General features: G+C 50.2%; 1 protein-coding gene across 1 annotated transcript in view; it reads left to right on the top strand.

The window, feature by feature from the left end:
* mep1a.2 (meprin A, alpha (PABA peptide hydrolase), tandem duplicate 2) overlaps positions 1-15,971 on the top strand; it is a 45,123-nt gene that overhangs the window by 16,579 nt on the left and 12,573 nt on the right. Inside the window, exon 11 of the mRNA XM_085996797.1 lies at positions 12,880-13,341. Within this exon, the coding sequence (XP_085852923.1) occupies positions 12,880-13,341 (462 nt within the window). The remainder of the gene's footprint in view (positions 1-12,879; positions 13,342-15,971) is intronic.

Genomic DNA, 15,971 nt, shown 5'->3' with positions numbered 1-15,971 from the left:
GAAGTCTTACTCCAATTATATAGGGCCTTGGTGAGACCACACCTGGAGTACTGTGTACAATTTTGGTCTCCTTACCTAAGGAAGGATACACTTGCCATAGAGGGAGTGCAACGAGATTGATTCCTGGGATGGCAGGACTGTCGTATGAGAAGAGATTGAGTAAACTAGGCCTGTATTCTCTTGAATTCAGAAGAATGAGAGGGGATCTAATTGAAGCGTACAAAATTATTACAGGGCTTGATAGGGTGGATGCTGGGAGAATGTTTCCCTTGGCTGGAGAGTCTCGAACCAGGGGCCACAGCCTCAGGATAAAGGGTAGGCCATTCAGGACTGAGACGAGAAGAAATTTCTTCCCACAGAGGGTGGTGAATCTTTGGAATTCTCTACCCCAGAGGGCTGTGGAGGCTCAGTCATTGGGTATATTCAAAACAGAAGTCGATAGATTTCTGACTAGAAAGGGCATCGAGGGATATGGCGATATGGTTGGTGAATGGAGTTGAGGCAGAAGATCAGCCATGATCTCATTGAATGGTGGAGCAGGCTCAAAGGACTGAATGGCCTACTCCTGCTCCTATTTCTTATGTTCTTATGAATAAAGTGGTTAAACTTCCTAAGAAGGCGGTGAGGTTATCTATCCCTAGCCTTGGCGATGAGTTGGGATCAGTTTTGGAGAAGTTGTTTCCTATTTTTCTGCTGTTGTTCCCTCCGTCTCTCACAGACTCTGAGGTACAAACAGGGGCACAAACCTTTTTCCTCTCTCACAACATAACCCTGATAAACTCTTACAAAAAGGGGGTAACACTTGGCAAAATTTAACTGGAAATTACCACGAGACATTCAACATCACTTTCCAGTATTTTTTTACAGCTTTAAACAATTTTCCAAATTAAAAAAAAAATTATTCATACTTTTATTTCACCAGGGGCCTAAAAAGTTGTTTGCTTTAGCCTCCTTCCAGCGGTCATTGTACATGTGCTGTGCCTCCACCTGTGTTGTTCCAAAGTGTGGCCGCCGGTCAGTCCCCAGGAAGGGACTACACGTGTCTCCACAGAAACAAGTTACTGACAGAATCCCGAGACAATGCTCGCCGGGTTCCAGGACTCCGTATCTTAGCAAATGCTGTTCCAATTCGGATCGGCTTAGGTCACAAACGACTCTCTGTGAGGAATCCCAGGCCGGGCCTAGGAATTGCCCTATGTCTGCTTGCATCAACCGTAAGAATTGCTGGCCAGTCGCTGGGTAAATAGCCCAACTCTGCACCAGCGATTGCTTTTCGGAGCCTCCGCGGATGGCCTGTGAATGCGGACTTTGACAGGCCGCAAGTTCTGGGTTTCGTGCATGCGCAAGCGCATGTGGAAATCCCGAACTTGTGGGGCATTTCAAAGGGATTACAATGGCGTACTCTGAGAGTGTCATCACAGACACCACAATTACCGGGCCATACTGTATTGGGCCCCGCCCCCCACTCCAGCTCACTGCGCGGCCTTTGAATTTAAGTGTGCGGGACCTTGCAGATTGCTGCACAGCCGTGCACCTTAGAGGGAACAGTGCTTACAACCCTCCAAGATCTCCGCGCTCTTCGCATTCCCAATTTTAATCACTCCACGGTCGTGCCTTCATCTGGCCACGCTCACTCTACCATCCAATACAAGAGGCAACCTTTGTTGCCCCCAGGCAGTCTGAATTCTTTAGCAGACAGATGTGCTAATTGGGTTAGCCTGTAGAAAGTGAGGTGCCTCAGCATTTCTAAAAATATAAATCTAACGCCAGAATTCTGATCTTCAAAAGTAAGCTCCAATTTTCCCCAATTTTTATATTATTAAGATTTTTAATTACTTTCATCAGCAATAAGAATAAAACCATTAATCCACCCCTGGTAGAGAAAAAAAATCCACCCCTGGTGCAATATGGGAATTAGTAAGAAGTAGCTAATAAAAGTAAGTTAAACTTGTGCTAATTACTCTTCTTCCCTCTGCTAAAATGTTGCCTTGCTTCACCTAATGACTGAAAGCCTGATCTTACAACCCATCTGCAGTAGCATCATTTTATTCTAAAAAGCGGATTCACGTGCATCTGAAAATTCACACAAACTAATTTCTCATTTCCTCTCCTAAAACATGTCACTGCCATCTGACAGCAATAAAGTACTTTCTTACTCACCTGTTGCAGGTTAAACTCGGCAACTCACTCACCTATATAAGTTTAATAAGATGCGGTACATGTGGTTTATCTATCGATCTCTCCCAGAGATTTTTAAAGCTCTGTCCAGCTCCATAGCGGTGGATGGCTGGCTGCACTGAGCTGGCCCGGCCCTGCACCACGGGGACCGCAGAGTTTCTGTAACATAGGCCCCCGGAACCGTGGAGCCAAAGAAGAAGGAGGGACATGCTGCCCTCATCACCATGGGAGCCGGCTGAGCAGTTTCGGCGCCAGGGATCTCCAAGGTGAACTAAGTTGATCCGGCGTGGGTAGGGTCCAAACCTGGCAAGTGAGTTAGGATTTCCAATCCAACACCTTTACCACTGGGCCACCACAGCTGCTGGCAGCCGGCTGAGCTTGGCTCCGCCACAGCTTCTGCCTGCAACACGTGGAACTTCTCAGAGGACAACACAACTGACACGTCAACCATTCATTCCCTTATCATTTGGTCGCTGCCCCAACTCTTTCGTTAATTTTTAATTGGGCTCGGCTCTGAGATCGCAGGACTTGCAAATGACTGTCTGTCTGCATTCTGGGCCATTGTGTATTGGGCCCCTCTCCTGCTCCAGCTGTCCAGTTCTCTGCACGACCTTTGAATTGAAGTCTTCTTCTTAGGCAGTCCCTCGGAACCGAGGATGACTTGCTTCCACATTAAAAATGAGTTCTCAAGTGACTGATGAGTCCAATGCGGGACCTACAGTCTCTGTCACAGGTGGGGCAGATGGTGGTTGAAGGGGCGGGTGGGTGGGGTGCTTGGATTGACGTGCACTCCTTGCGCTGCCTGCGCTTGGCTGCCACTTGCTCCCGGTGAAGAGACTCGAGGTGTTCGGCGCCTTCCCGGATGCTTCTCCTCCACTTTGTGCGGTCTTGGGCCAGGGATTCCCAGGTGTCGGTGGGGATGTTACACTTTTTCAAGGAGGCTTGAGGGTGTCCTTGAAGCGTTTCCTCTGCCCACCTGGGGCTCTCTTGCCGTGCCGGAGCTCCGAGTAGATCGCTTGTTTTGGGAGTCTCGTATTGGGCATGCGGACAATGTGACCCGTCCATCGGAGCTGATTGAGCGTGGTCAAAGCTTCGATGCTGGTGATGTTGGCCTGAGCAAGAACACTGACGTTGGTGTGCCTATCCTGCCAATGGATTTGCAGGATCTTGCGGAGGCAGCGTTGGTGGTACCTCTCCAGTGCTTTGAGGTGCCTGCTGTACATGGCCCATGTCGCTGAGGCATACAGTAGAGTGGGTATCACTGCTGCTCTGTAGACCATGAGCTTAGTGCCGGGTTTGAGGTCCTGGTCTTCAAACACTCTCTTCCTCAGGCGACCGAAGGCTGCACTGGCACACTGAAGGCGGTGTTGGACTTCATCATCGATGTCTGCCCTTGTTGACAGTAGGCTCCCGAGGTATGGAAAGTGGTCCACGTTGTCCAAGGCCTTGTCGTGGATTTTGATAATCGGGGGGCAGTACTATGTGGCAGGGGCAGATTGGTAGAGGACCTTTGTCTTATGGATGTTTAGTCTAAGGCCCATGCTCTCATACGCTTCGGTGAAGGTGTTGACGATGGTTTGGAGTTTGACCTCCGAGTGAGTGCAGACGCAAGCGTCGTCTGCATACTGTAATTCGGCGACAGAGGATGGGATGACCTTGGATCTGGACTGGAGGCGACGGAGGTTGAACAGTTTCCCATTTGTTCTGTAAATTAGCTCCACTCCAGTGGGGAGCTTACTGAGGGTGAGATGGAGCATTGCAGCAAGGAAGATCGAGAAGAGCGTTGTTGTGATGACATAGCCTTGCTTGACCCCGCGGGGTTCGTACGTGAATTGGGTCTGTGGTGGAACCGTTGGTCAGGATCACAGCTTGCATGTCGTCGTGAAGCAGGTGGAGGATAGTGACAAACTTTTGAGGGCAGCCGAATTTGAGGAGGACGCTCCATAATCCCTCACGGTTGACAGTGTCGAAGGCCTTTGTGAGATCAAAGAAGGCCATGTACAGCGGTTGGTGCTGTTCCCTGCATTTCTCTTGTAATTGACGTGCGGTGAAGATCATGTCCATTGTGCCCTTTAGTGGGCGAAATCCGCATTGCGACTCTGGGAGGAGCTCTTCGGCCACTGGGAGAAGGTGATTGAGGAGGATTCTTGCGATGACTTTCCCTGTGGCAGACAGCAGGGAAACTCCTCTGTAATTACCGCAGTCGGACTTGTCACCTTTCTTGAAGATGGTAACAATTACAGTGTCTCTGAGACCCCCTGGCATGCTCTCCTCCTTCCAGGTAAGAGAAATGAGTTCATGAATTCGCACCAGTAGTGCTTCTCCGCCATGCTTTAGTGCCTCGGCAGGGATTCCATCTGCTCCTGAGACCTTGTTGTTCTTCAGTTGTCGGATGGCCTTTTCAACCTCATGCCGGGCTGGGGTTGTGCTGAGATGGTGGTGGGTAGCATGCTGTGGGATGGAGTTGAGGACATTCGTGTCGAAGGCAGAGTCGTGGTTAAGGAGATCTTCAAAGTGCTCCTTCCAGCGGGCACTGACTGCCTCTCTGTCCTTGATGAGTACCTTTCCATTCTTGGCCCTCAGTGGGGAAGGGCCTTGGGTGCTTGGGCCGTAGATGGTCTTGACTGCGCTAAAGAATCCACGCACGTCGTGGTTGTCGGCTAGCTGCTGGATCTCCTGCGCTTTCTCCACCCACCATCTGTTCTTTAGCTCACGAGTTTTTTGTTGGACCTTGGCCTTCAGGCTTCTGTAGAGCTGCTTTCTTGCTCTCGAGTTCTGTTGCTGTTTCCAGATCAGGAATGCCTTGTGCTTGCGGCTTATTAGCTCCTGGATCTCCTGGTCATTCTCGTCGAACCAGTCTTGGTGTTTCCTGGTCGAGTGACCGAGCATCTCTTCACAGGTGCTGATTATGGAGGCCTTGAGTGCAGACCAGACGCTGTGGGCACTCTGTGTCTCTGCATCACTGGGAGTCATCAGGTTGTTTGTGACACGCAGGCTGAATAGGGCTTTTTTAGCGGGGTCTTTGAGTGCTCCAGTGTTGATTTTCCTGCGGCATCGTTTCTGTTGCCGCCGCTGTTTTGGGGCTACATTGATGGAGATGACAGAGCAGATTAGGCGGTGGTCTGAATTGAAGTGCGTGGGAGCTCAGGGACCCTCGGAACAGCTACTCAATATCTGTGAGGATAAAGAGAAAGACTCTGCGAAGGACAGCTAGAATAGCGTGGAGCAGGAGGCTGTCCAAGGGGAGGAGGTGCAGGGTAGAAAGCTGAAAGTTAAAGGGGATTCTATAATTAGGGGGTTAGATAGTATTTGCAGTCAGGATCGAAAGTCCCGAAGGGTGTGTTGTCTACTGCGTGCCAGGATAAGGGACATCTCGAAATGGCTGGAAAAGAATTTGGAAAGGGAGGGGGAGGATCCAGTTGTTGTGCTCCATGTCGGAATGAATGACATAGAAAAGATTAGGGAACAAGTTGTGCTAGGAGAGTATCAGGAGTTAGGAGCTAAATTGAAAAGCAGGACCTGGGGGTAATAATCTATACCTGAGCCACGTGCAAATTGGCATAGGGATGAACAGATTAGGGAAGGGGCTCCATTTCACGGGACGCTGGCATGGGCTGTACCTGAACCGGGCTGGGACCAAGGTCCGAGCGGAAAGGATAACTAGGGCTATAAATAAGACTTTAAACTAATAACATGGGGGGAAGGGAACTGCTAGAAATAATGGAAACCTAACAATAAAAAAATCAGGAAAAGAGAGTAAAGGACAAACTAAGGAAAGGAATAAGGATAACACGAGTGGCCAGAGATCGGATAAAGTCATAGAGCATAGAGATAAAATAACTACTAAAAACAAAGAAGATGAAGAATAAATAAAAACAATTTAAACTGTTGGTACAACAATGTACGTAGTACTCAAAATAAAATGGATGGACTTGAGGCAATAATTTGTAGAGGGGATCTGGATATAGTCGGGATGATTGAAACACGGCTATACAGAGAATCAGAATGGCAACCAAATATTACTGGACATAACACAATTTAGGAAGGAAAGGGAAGGAAGGAGAGAAGGTGGAGTAGCTGTACTAGTTAAAGATAACATAATGGCAGTAGAAGGAAAAGGATGCAACTAGCAGTAAGATAGATGCAGAATCCATATGGATTGAGTTAAAAGATAAGAAGGGATCCATTACCCTAATAGGGGTACACTATAGACCACCAAATAATGGAAGGGAATTGGAGGAAGACATTGTAGGCAAATCTACGAGGTGAGTGGCAGGCATAGAACAATAATCATGGGAGATTTCAATTGTCTCCAAATAAACTGGCAGGAAGAAGTAGCGAAAGGGAATTGAGTTTTTACAGTGCATACAGGACTCCGATCACACTCAGTACATAAGAAGTCCAACAAGAAAATAATCACTGCTGGGTCTTGTAATGGGTAATGAACCAGAACAGATAGGAGAAGTAAGAGTAGGAGAGCATCTTAGTGATCACAACATCGTAAGGTTCAAGATTAGGATCGAGAGTGACCTAAGTAAGACAAAGAATAAGGTAATAGATTGCAAAAGAGCAAATCATGAGGAAATTAGGGTGGAACGAAAGAAGATAAACTGGGAGAAAATATTGAAAAACAAAGAGACAGAAAAACAGTGGGAAATCTTTAAACGGGTAATCAATGGAGTTCAAGAATGTTTCCACTTGTGAGAGAATCCAAAACTAGGAGTCATAAATATAAGATAGCTACTAATAAATCCAATAGGGAAATAAGGAGAGATTTCTTTACTCAGATTAGTTAGAATGTGGAACTCACTACCACAGGAAGCAGTTGAGGCAAATAGCTTGGATGCTTTCCAAAGGAAACTAGACGAGTACATGAGAGAAAAGGGAATAGAAAGATATGCTGAAAGGCTGAGATGTGATAGATGGAAGGGGGTAGACTCGTGTGGAGTAAAAGCACCAGCAGAGATTAGTTGGGCCAAATGGCCTGTTTTTGTGCTGTATATTCTATGTAATTCTATGTAATCATAAGCAGCCAATGATGCAATCTAGAATCCAATAATATAAATCCGACATGTACCTGACAAAAGAGTCGTCTTCTCTGTCTCTTCCTTCTCCTTCTCCTTCTCCTCCTCCTCCTTGTGGATTTGTGGTGAGGGGAGGACGGGAAAGCCAGAGGTGCATACGAGAAGGAGGATAACGTATGACGATACCAGCATCTTGTATCCTTTCAGCTCCACCACTGGTCAAGGGCTTAGCAATGCCCCTGCCAAGAATGGCCAGCACCATTTCCTCCAAGGGGGTGAGTTAAAGCTAGGAATGGGAGGTGTGCCTCATGATTGGTGCAGATTGTTGGTAGGTGAATGATTGGGGGTGGGGGTTCGAGCATCGAGAAGTGTGTGAGGCTGGTGGTGCAGTTGGTAGGAGATGGCTTTTGAAGATGCATTCACTGACTTTGACCACTGGTCTGAGGTCATGAAGCTTCTTTGAGCACTGGTGCCAGGGGGTGGGGGCGGCGCTGCTGGCAGTGATGGCCTTGGTGATGACGAAGGTGACACATCCTTCTTTCTGGAGGGCTTCCTGGCCCCTGTGGGTAGAGGACCTCTCTTGCAGTGTTGACCTCCTGCACAAAGCTGGAGTCCTGTGTGCGAGACCCTAGGTGCCCCTTCCCTGGCTTGCTGAGCCATTTGTGTTGTGCTGAAGCACGTTTCCCATTTTTTTTAGGTGCGGAAGGAAATTCAGTTTTAAAAGCTAAAGGGCTAGATTTTCAGTTGATAGCGCCAGCAGTTAGCGCCTTAAGAGAAGTGATTTTCGGGCGCTATGCGTGTAGCGCCCATGCACAGCGCAGTTTGCGCCCTGCCCCAAATTAAGTTGCCCGTTAGCGCCGGCGCAAAGTTTAGCGCCCGCCCGGATGCGCGCGCAGAAAATGACGTCACATCCTCGTGCAACGCCCTTTGTGCGCCCCGATTCCAAACTTCAGTCGGACCGCCCCATTGTGCGGCTGGCGGCCGGAGCGTTTGGAAAAAGGAACGCAACACAACCAGCGCGGGCCCCGGGGGGCGCAAATTAAAGGGGACGTGCTCTCCAGTATAAAGGCCAGCCTTTTTTCAGAAAACACTCTTGTGCAACGCATTTCTGGAGACACAACAAGGAGGATAGCTAACTGGTTTCAAGCAGCAAGAGCTCAGGTATTTTTGGACTCAGGCCAGAGCGCTGCAAGTGGCCTTTTGGAAATTTGAGTGTTTGCCAGGATTTGATGGGGGTTGCATGGGGTGCCAACGCGGAGCTGCAGCTCCATGTCCGTAGGGCTCGCAGATGCATTGTGAGAGGGGCAGCCCTGGCTAGAGGCAGAGGGGGCTACAGGTGTCGGCCACGTAGGCCTTACCCAGTCAGGCTATACCGCCAGCAGCGCTCCTACCTAAACATGAGTGCCGCGCGATGTGTTAAAAGGCTCCGATTCCGAAAGGAGTTGATTGCAGAGATCTGCCACCTGCTTCGCCGAGATCTGCGGCCAAAGCTCAGGTGCAGGACGTCTCTGTCGGTGGAAGTGAAGGTGACGGTGGCATTGAAATTCTATGCCACCGGCTCCTTCCAATACGCTGCTGGGGACATAGCAAACATCTCCCAGTACGGCGCACATCGCTGCATCCGCCAGGTGACCGAAGCACTGTTCAGAAGGAGAAGCCAATTCATCTCCTTCCCCATGGCCCTGGAGAGCCAGCATCAGCGCGCATTGGGATTTTCCAGACTCGGGGAATTCCCCTTGGTGCAGGGCGCCATTGACTGTATGCATGTGGCTTTGCAGGCCCCTCTGGAGCATGGCGAGCAGTATCGCAACAGGAAGGGCTACCATTCTCTGAATGTGCAGCTGGTCTGTGACCACAAGCAGCGCATCATGGCAGTCAATGCCAGCTTCCCAGGCAGCAGCCATGATGCCTTTATCCTGCGGCAGAGTACTGTGCATGACATGTTCCAGGCACAGCCTCCCCCAAGAGGATGGCTACTCGGGGACAAAGGCTATCCTTTGTGCACCTGGCTCATGACCCCGCTCCGCGCGCCCAGGACCGCTGCTGAAGAGGCCTACAACGAGAGCCATCAAACCACCCGCAACATCATCGAGCTAACTATTGGGGTCCTCAAGCAGCGGTTCCGCTGCCTTGATCGCTCCGGAGGAGCTCTCCAGTATTCGCCGGACCGGGTCTCCCAATTTGTGGTGGTTTGCTGCATGCTACACAACCTGGCTATCCGCAGGACTCAGGCACTGCCACCTGACGTTGGACCAGCACCTCAGGAGGAGGAGCAGGAGGAGCATGAGGAGGAGGAGGAGGAGGAGCAGGGGTACGTTCCCAGGAGGGAGCGACCAGGGCCAAGGGCCGCACGACGCCACCTTATTACACGGTACTTCTAAGCCCCCTGTCAGGGAATGGCCAGGGGCCATGAGGGAAGATGAATGCAGCCGCTCCGCAACCCCTCAGCCGGCGAAGCCAACAAACACTAAGAAGAACAACCATGGAGACTGCATGAATAAAGATAATTTTTTATTACACAAAAATGAAAAGCCCTTCCCACATGAATCCCCAAAAACAATAAACGGGCCCCACAAAAAGCCCAACAAACGACTCACTCCCACAAACTGGGGAGGAGTCACTCCACCTTTCTTCAAACCGGGCCTCAACGTCGGCCTAACGCAAAAAATAAGCCCTCCAACAACACAACCATGGGCAAAATAAAGATGGCCACCGCCATATAAAAGGAAAGCTGGCCACACCCTCTACTGAGTGGCCCGCGAGGGCGAGACCTTGCCCAGCCTTTTGCCTCCCCTGCCCGGCCTGCTGCTCCTTCGCAAGCTCTGCCCAGTGGCTGCTGCGAGGCTGGGGGAAGGTGCCTGAGGCTCAGATGCCCTTCCGCCAGATGCCGCTGGGGGGCGGCCTACACGGCGTTTGGGCCTCGAGGGGCCGTCTGCTGAGTGGCGCACCTGAGCCTGGCCACCATCAGCTGCAGCCGCTTGCCCTTGACGCCCCAGTGGGGGAATGGCGGTGACGGATGGCGCAATGTGGGCCAGCTGGCGTCTGGGATGCACTGGCTGGTGCTGTGGCGTGGTGGCACTCGGCCGGGCCCGCACTGCAGGATCCGCAACAATCAGCCGAGGGGCGGCTTGCTGGGATGGTCCAGCGCGGTGGCTGCCCTGGCGATGCCTGCCTGAGACAGCGCGTGTGGCAGCAGTGAGTGCCCCTGTTATCCTGGTGTGCGCGCGCATCACATCCGCCAGGGTCTTGACGGCATCATTCAGCATGCGGCCACTCGCGGCAGTTGCTGCCCCGAACTCGCGCACACTGGTCGCCAGCGACTCGATGGCCCCAGGCATGCACCCCACCACGCTCATGAGCTCCGTGTGGCGCCGGTCCGAATCCTCGGCCATCTTATCCAGCTTCCGCACCTCCTCCGAGGTGAAGGTGTCCGGACTGGAGTTGCGACTCTCCCGCTGGGGAGGAGGGGGCCGAACTAAGGGACCCTTGCCACGTTGGTGGCGGCGAGTGTGCCGATCAGCAGCACTCCCCTCTGATCCTTCCCCCCTTTGGGGGGAAGGCCGCGGGCCACGCGCACGGCTCCTGGGTGGCTGGACGCCACTGGTCCCAGAAGCTGCATTGCCCTGCGACAGTTCCTCCAGGCACTCGTCCAGTGAGGAGGTGTCAAGCATTTCCTCCTCTCCTGCGGGACGTGACTGTTCCCCCGATGGTCCGGCTTGCTCCTCCTCCTCCTCCTGCTCGGAGGTGCTGTCACTGGCAGCTTCAGGGTCCTGGTCGTCACCAGCTGAAAGCAGGAATGCACAAGAGTAGCTTCAGAGTGAGGAGACGGCGTCAGCGAGGGAGTTAGGACTGGTGGCATTCAGCGCATTGGTGGGACAGTGGCAAAGGAGGTAGCTCGGATGGGCCAGTGCGACGCGAGAGGGCCAAAAGCCGAGGTCCTTACCACTGCCGGGCAGTGGAGGGTCGGATACTCCGCACGCTGTGGGGACGATCACACGGGCTCCCATGAGCACACACACGCGCTCCTCCAGCCGAGTGAGCTTCTGCAGCTTGGCGCGGCCACCCCTGGCACGGGCCTGGCGATTAAAGGCTACTTTAGCCTGCAAGAGAAAGGACGGGCTGTAAGTGCGCAGTGTAGCCCTGATGTAGTGTGCACTGCCTCCCATGGTGGAATAGCTTGGCCAGAGTGAAGCCCTGATGTAGTGTGCACTGCCTCCCATGGTGGAATAGCTTGGACAGAGTGAAGCCCTGATGTAGTGTGCACAGCCTCCCATGGTGGAATAGCTTGGCCAAAGTGTAGAGTGCCGAATGGCCATTTGATGCTCATGACTGTCCCAATGCTGCTGGCTGAGGGCTGGCCAATAGGACTTTCAGCTCCCTTTGCCCATCATGTCAGGTGTACATGCAAGAATGAGGAGGAGACTGGAAAGGCTACTCACCTTGACAATCCTGGTCAGGTCGTTGTATTTTTTACGACATTGTTTGTGGGTCCTGGGGGCATCGCCGGTGAACGTCACCCTCTGGGCGATCTGCTTCCAGGCTTTGGTGTAGTCGTGGTGGGTTGGATTCCTCCCACTCTCTGGGAACAAGATCTTGCGCCTCACCTCCAGAGCTGTGACCATTATGTCCAGATCACCCTCTGAGAAGCGCAGGGCACGCTGATGGGCCTTCTCTGGCGTTGCCATGACTCCCTGGGGCTGAGCAGCAGTGTTGAGGCCTCTTTGCAAGGCTGCAGTGTGCAGGGCGTGGCAGCAGACCAATTCGTCCCTTCCCCTTTTAAGAGCTGGTCAGCGCCACGGGGTCTGCTGTCAGTCCAAAAATGACCGCACCCGCGCTGCGCCCCGCCTGGGCGCTATCCCTCTGGACCGCCGGCTTAGCGCCTAAAGAGAGTAGTGGAACGCCTCTTTTAGCGCTCCACCAACCTCTTAGGGCGAAGCCACTGAATTCCCGGCAACGGGGCGCTACTTTGGGGCGGGCGCTAACTTCGGGCGGGCGCTAAGGTTAGAGCCCCAAAACTGCCTATACTGAAAATCTAGCCCAAAGACTCCCATTTGGGAATTCTTTTTAATAATTTTTTTTTCAGAAGGTAGTTGTGTTGTAAGGGCTTTACATCATTTCTATTTTTATCTTTTCAGATGGCATTGCTCTTTTAAGAAAAAGACAATGCATTGCTCTTTTAATATCCCACAATGCTTTGCAATATCACCGCCTCGCCGCTTGGGTCACGCCACACTGGGGCCTGCTGCCGGGGCCAACGTCACCAAGAAGGCATTACACAGTGATTTTAGTGCTGGGCTAATGATAATTAGTCCCCAGCGCCAATTTTTCAGTCCTGCCAGCACCACCATTTTTGGTGGCCGTTACCCCCCTGGCCACGGTGGCACTGACAGCTTTTGTGGTGGCCACGAATTTCTAGGCCAATATTTTTGCACTTTGTTGTTCAAGTGTCATGAAGGCATTCAATTCCAAATCAATTTATTATATTCCATTTCACCCACATCATGTCTTCTGTGCATACTTTACTCACTGGAAGCTGCAAACAGCATGAAAGTCCATGTCAGCTCTATTATACTATAGAATTATGATAAATAGAACTATCAGGGTGTCTGTTGAAATTGTGGCAAAACTGAAATAGCTCAACTTTTTTCACCAACCAACACCTTTTGCTTCTTTTTAGCTGATGGCTTGCATTCCTGGAACATCGCCCATGTAGCTTTTCATGCAAAGGCCAAGTTTCGTTATGTCTTCCAAGGTATAATTGGTAATCCCACAAATTCTTCGGGTGGTATTTTCCTCGATGACATCGCTTTTACTGAGACCCGCTGCCCTAATGGCATCTGGCATGTGAAGAACTTCACTTCGATTCTTCAAAACACGGGAAGTAAGGACAGCATAAATAGTCCACGGTTTTATAGCCCAGAAGGTTACGGCTATGGCCTCACTTTATATCCTCATTCTTATTACGGAAGCTACACGGGGCTATTTTTCCATCTGTGCAGTGGTGAAAACGATGGCATCCTTGAATGGCCAGCTGGGAACAGGCAAGCCATTGTCACAATAATGGACCAAGATCCTGATGTAAAACTTAAAATGTCATCCAGTAGAAGCTTCACTACGATTACAAACTTTGTAACACCAGGTGAGAAAATAGAATGACATATCTCCATTATAACTTCAGCACAATACCGCAGTGTTTGAACAGTATCCTATTAGAAAGGAATTGGCTCATCAGGCCTAATGGCCTCTCCTTGTTCTCTGTTAATACGATGCATATGCATAGAGGATACCGTGTGGAAAAGAGCTGAATGAATTTTGTGCTACATGAGTAAAAATGATCAGATAACATTAAACAGTGTTGTTGAAAAAAGCAAGCCAGCAGGACAATCTCTTCTGTTGGTTCTACAGAGAACGGTGTAGCCCCTTGCCCTGGCCCCGAACTCACATCATTCTCTAGTTTCAATCCTCTCTCTCCGAGCTCATCTTGTCCACGAGACACACCCTTCTGCTCCCTCGACCCTATTCCCACCAAGCTGCTGATCACCTAACTTCCGTTCCTGGCCCCCGGGTTAGCTGATATTGTCAATGGTTCCCTCTCCTCGGGTACTGTTCCCCTCCCCTTAAAATCTCCTCAAAAAACCCACTTTTGACCCCACTGTCCTTGCAAACCACCGACCCATCTTCAACTTCCCTTTCCTCTCTAAATTCTTAAACATGTTGTCGCCTCCCAAATCCGTGCTCATCTTTCCTGCAACTCCATGTTTGAACCCCTCCAATCAGGTTTCCGCCCCTGCCACAGCATTGAAGCAGCCCTTATCAAAGTCACAAATGGTATCCTATGTGACTGTGACTATGGTAAACTATCCCTCCACTTCCTTCTCGACCTGTCTGCAGCCTTTGACACGGTTGACCACACCATCCTCCTCCAACACCTCGCCTCCGTTGTCCAGTTGGGTGGGACTGCCCTCACCTAGTTCCATTCCTATCTCTCCAGTCGTAGCCAGAGAATCAGCTGCAATGACTTCTCTTCCCGCTCTCGCACTATTACCTGAGGAGTCCCTCAAGGATCTATCCTTGGCTTCCCCCCTTATTTCTCATCTACATGCTGCCCCTCGGCAACATCATCTGAAAATACGTTAGGTTCCACATGTACGCTGACAACACCGAGCTCTACTTCATCACCACCTCTCTCGACCCCTCCACTGTCTCTGATTTGCCACGCTGCTTGACCGACATCTGGTATTGGATGAGCAGAAATTTACTCCAATTAAATATTGGGAAGACTGAAACCAATGACCTGGAAATTGCGGTCGTCGGCTTGCCACCGGCATACGCCTCCGAACCGAAAAATACATACAAACGTACCTGGTGTCTCCGGAACTTCGGACTCTTGCGGCACCGGGCCTCCAGGCGCACGCCAGCTTAAAGGCCCACTGATCCCAGAGGCGCACGTGGTTCGCCAGCGCCCCTGGAATCACGTGGGCCAGGCCTGCCATTTACAAATGAAATCCCCAAAAGCTTAATAGAAATCCCCAAATAAATAAAATTTCACACCACTTAAATAAAAATAAATGATCACACGTTCAAAATGAATTAAAAGACCCTTTAATTAAGCATCTAAAATAAAAATTAATTTTTTGAAAAATAAATGTAAACATTTTAAAATGGGCACTTTTTTGAACAATGGTGTAACATTTGTAATTCTCCAGTCCTCTGGCACCACCCCCATATCTAAGGAGGATTGGAATATTATGGCCAGTACCGCCGTGATTTCCTCCCTCAATTCCCTTAGCATCCTAGGATGCATCCCATCCGTTCCTGGTGACTTATCTACTTTAAGTACAGCCAGCCTTTCTAATACCTCCTCTTTATCAATTTTTATCATATCAATTATCCCCATTACCTCCTCCTTTGCTATGTCTATGGCAGCATCTTCTTCCTTGGTGAAGACAGATGCAAAGTACTTATTTAGTACCTCAGCCATACCCTCTGCCTCCATGTGTAGGTCTCCTTTTTGATCCCTAATCGGCCCCACCCCTCCTCTTACTAACCTTTTACTATTTATATGCCTATAGAAAACTTTTGGATTACCTTTTATGTTGGCTGCCATTCTATTATTATACCCTCTCTTTGTCCCTCTTATTTTCTTTTTCACTTCTCCTCTGACCTTTCTGTATATAGCCTGATTCTCAGATGTATTTGCAACCTAACGTCTGTCATACGCGCTCTTTTTCTGTTTCATCATATTCTTTATTTCTTTTGTCATCCAGGGAGCTCTGACTTTAGTTGCCCTGCCTTTCCCCCGTGTGGGAATGTACCTCAACTGTCTGAACTATTTCCTCTTTAAAGGCAGCCCATTGTTCCATTACAGTTTTGCCTGCCAATCTTTGATTCCAGTTTACCCAGGCCAGATCCGTTCTCATCCCACTGAAATTGGCCTTCCCCCAGTTAAACATTTTTACTCTAGATTGCTCCCTGTCCTTTTCCATAGCTAATCTAAACCTTATGATACTATGATCACTGTTCCCTAAATGTTCACCTACTGACACTTGCTCCTCTTGACCTACCTCATTCCCCAGAACCAGATCCACCAATGCCTCTTTCCTCATCGGGCCAGAAACATACTGATCAAGAAAGTTCTCCAGAACACACTTTAGAAATTCTTCCCCTTCTCTGCCCTTAACACTATTACGATCCCAGTCTATATTAGAATAGTTGGAAGTCCCCCATTATTACTACTCTATAATTCTTGCACCTCTCTGTAATTTCTCT

The sequence above is a fragment of the Somniosus microcephalus genome, chromosome 9 (assembly GCF_052327205.1).
Source record: "Somniosus microcephalus isolate GS21.2 chromosome 9, FLI_Smic_1.0, whole genome shotgun sequence".
NCBI classification, from domain to species: domain Eukaryota; kingdom Metazoa; phylum Chordata; class Chondrichthyes; order Squaliformes; family Somniosidae; genus Somniosus; species Somniosus microcephalus.
The sequence above is the reverse complement of the archived record's forward strand: the minus strand, read 5'-3'. Positions and strand labels throughout refer to the sequence as shown.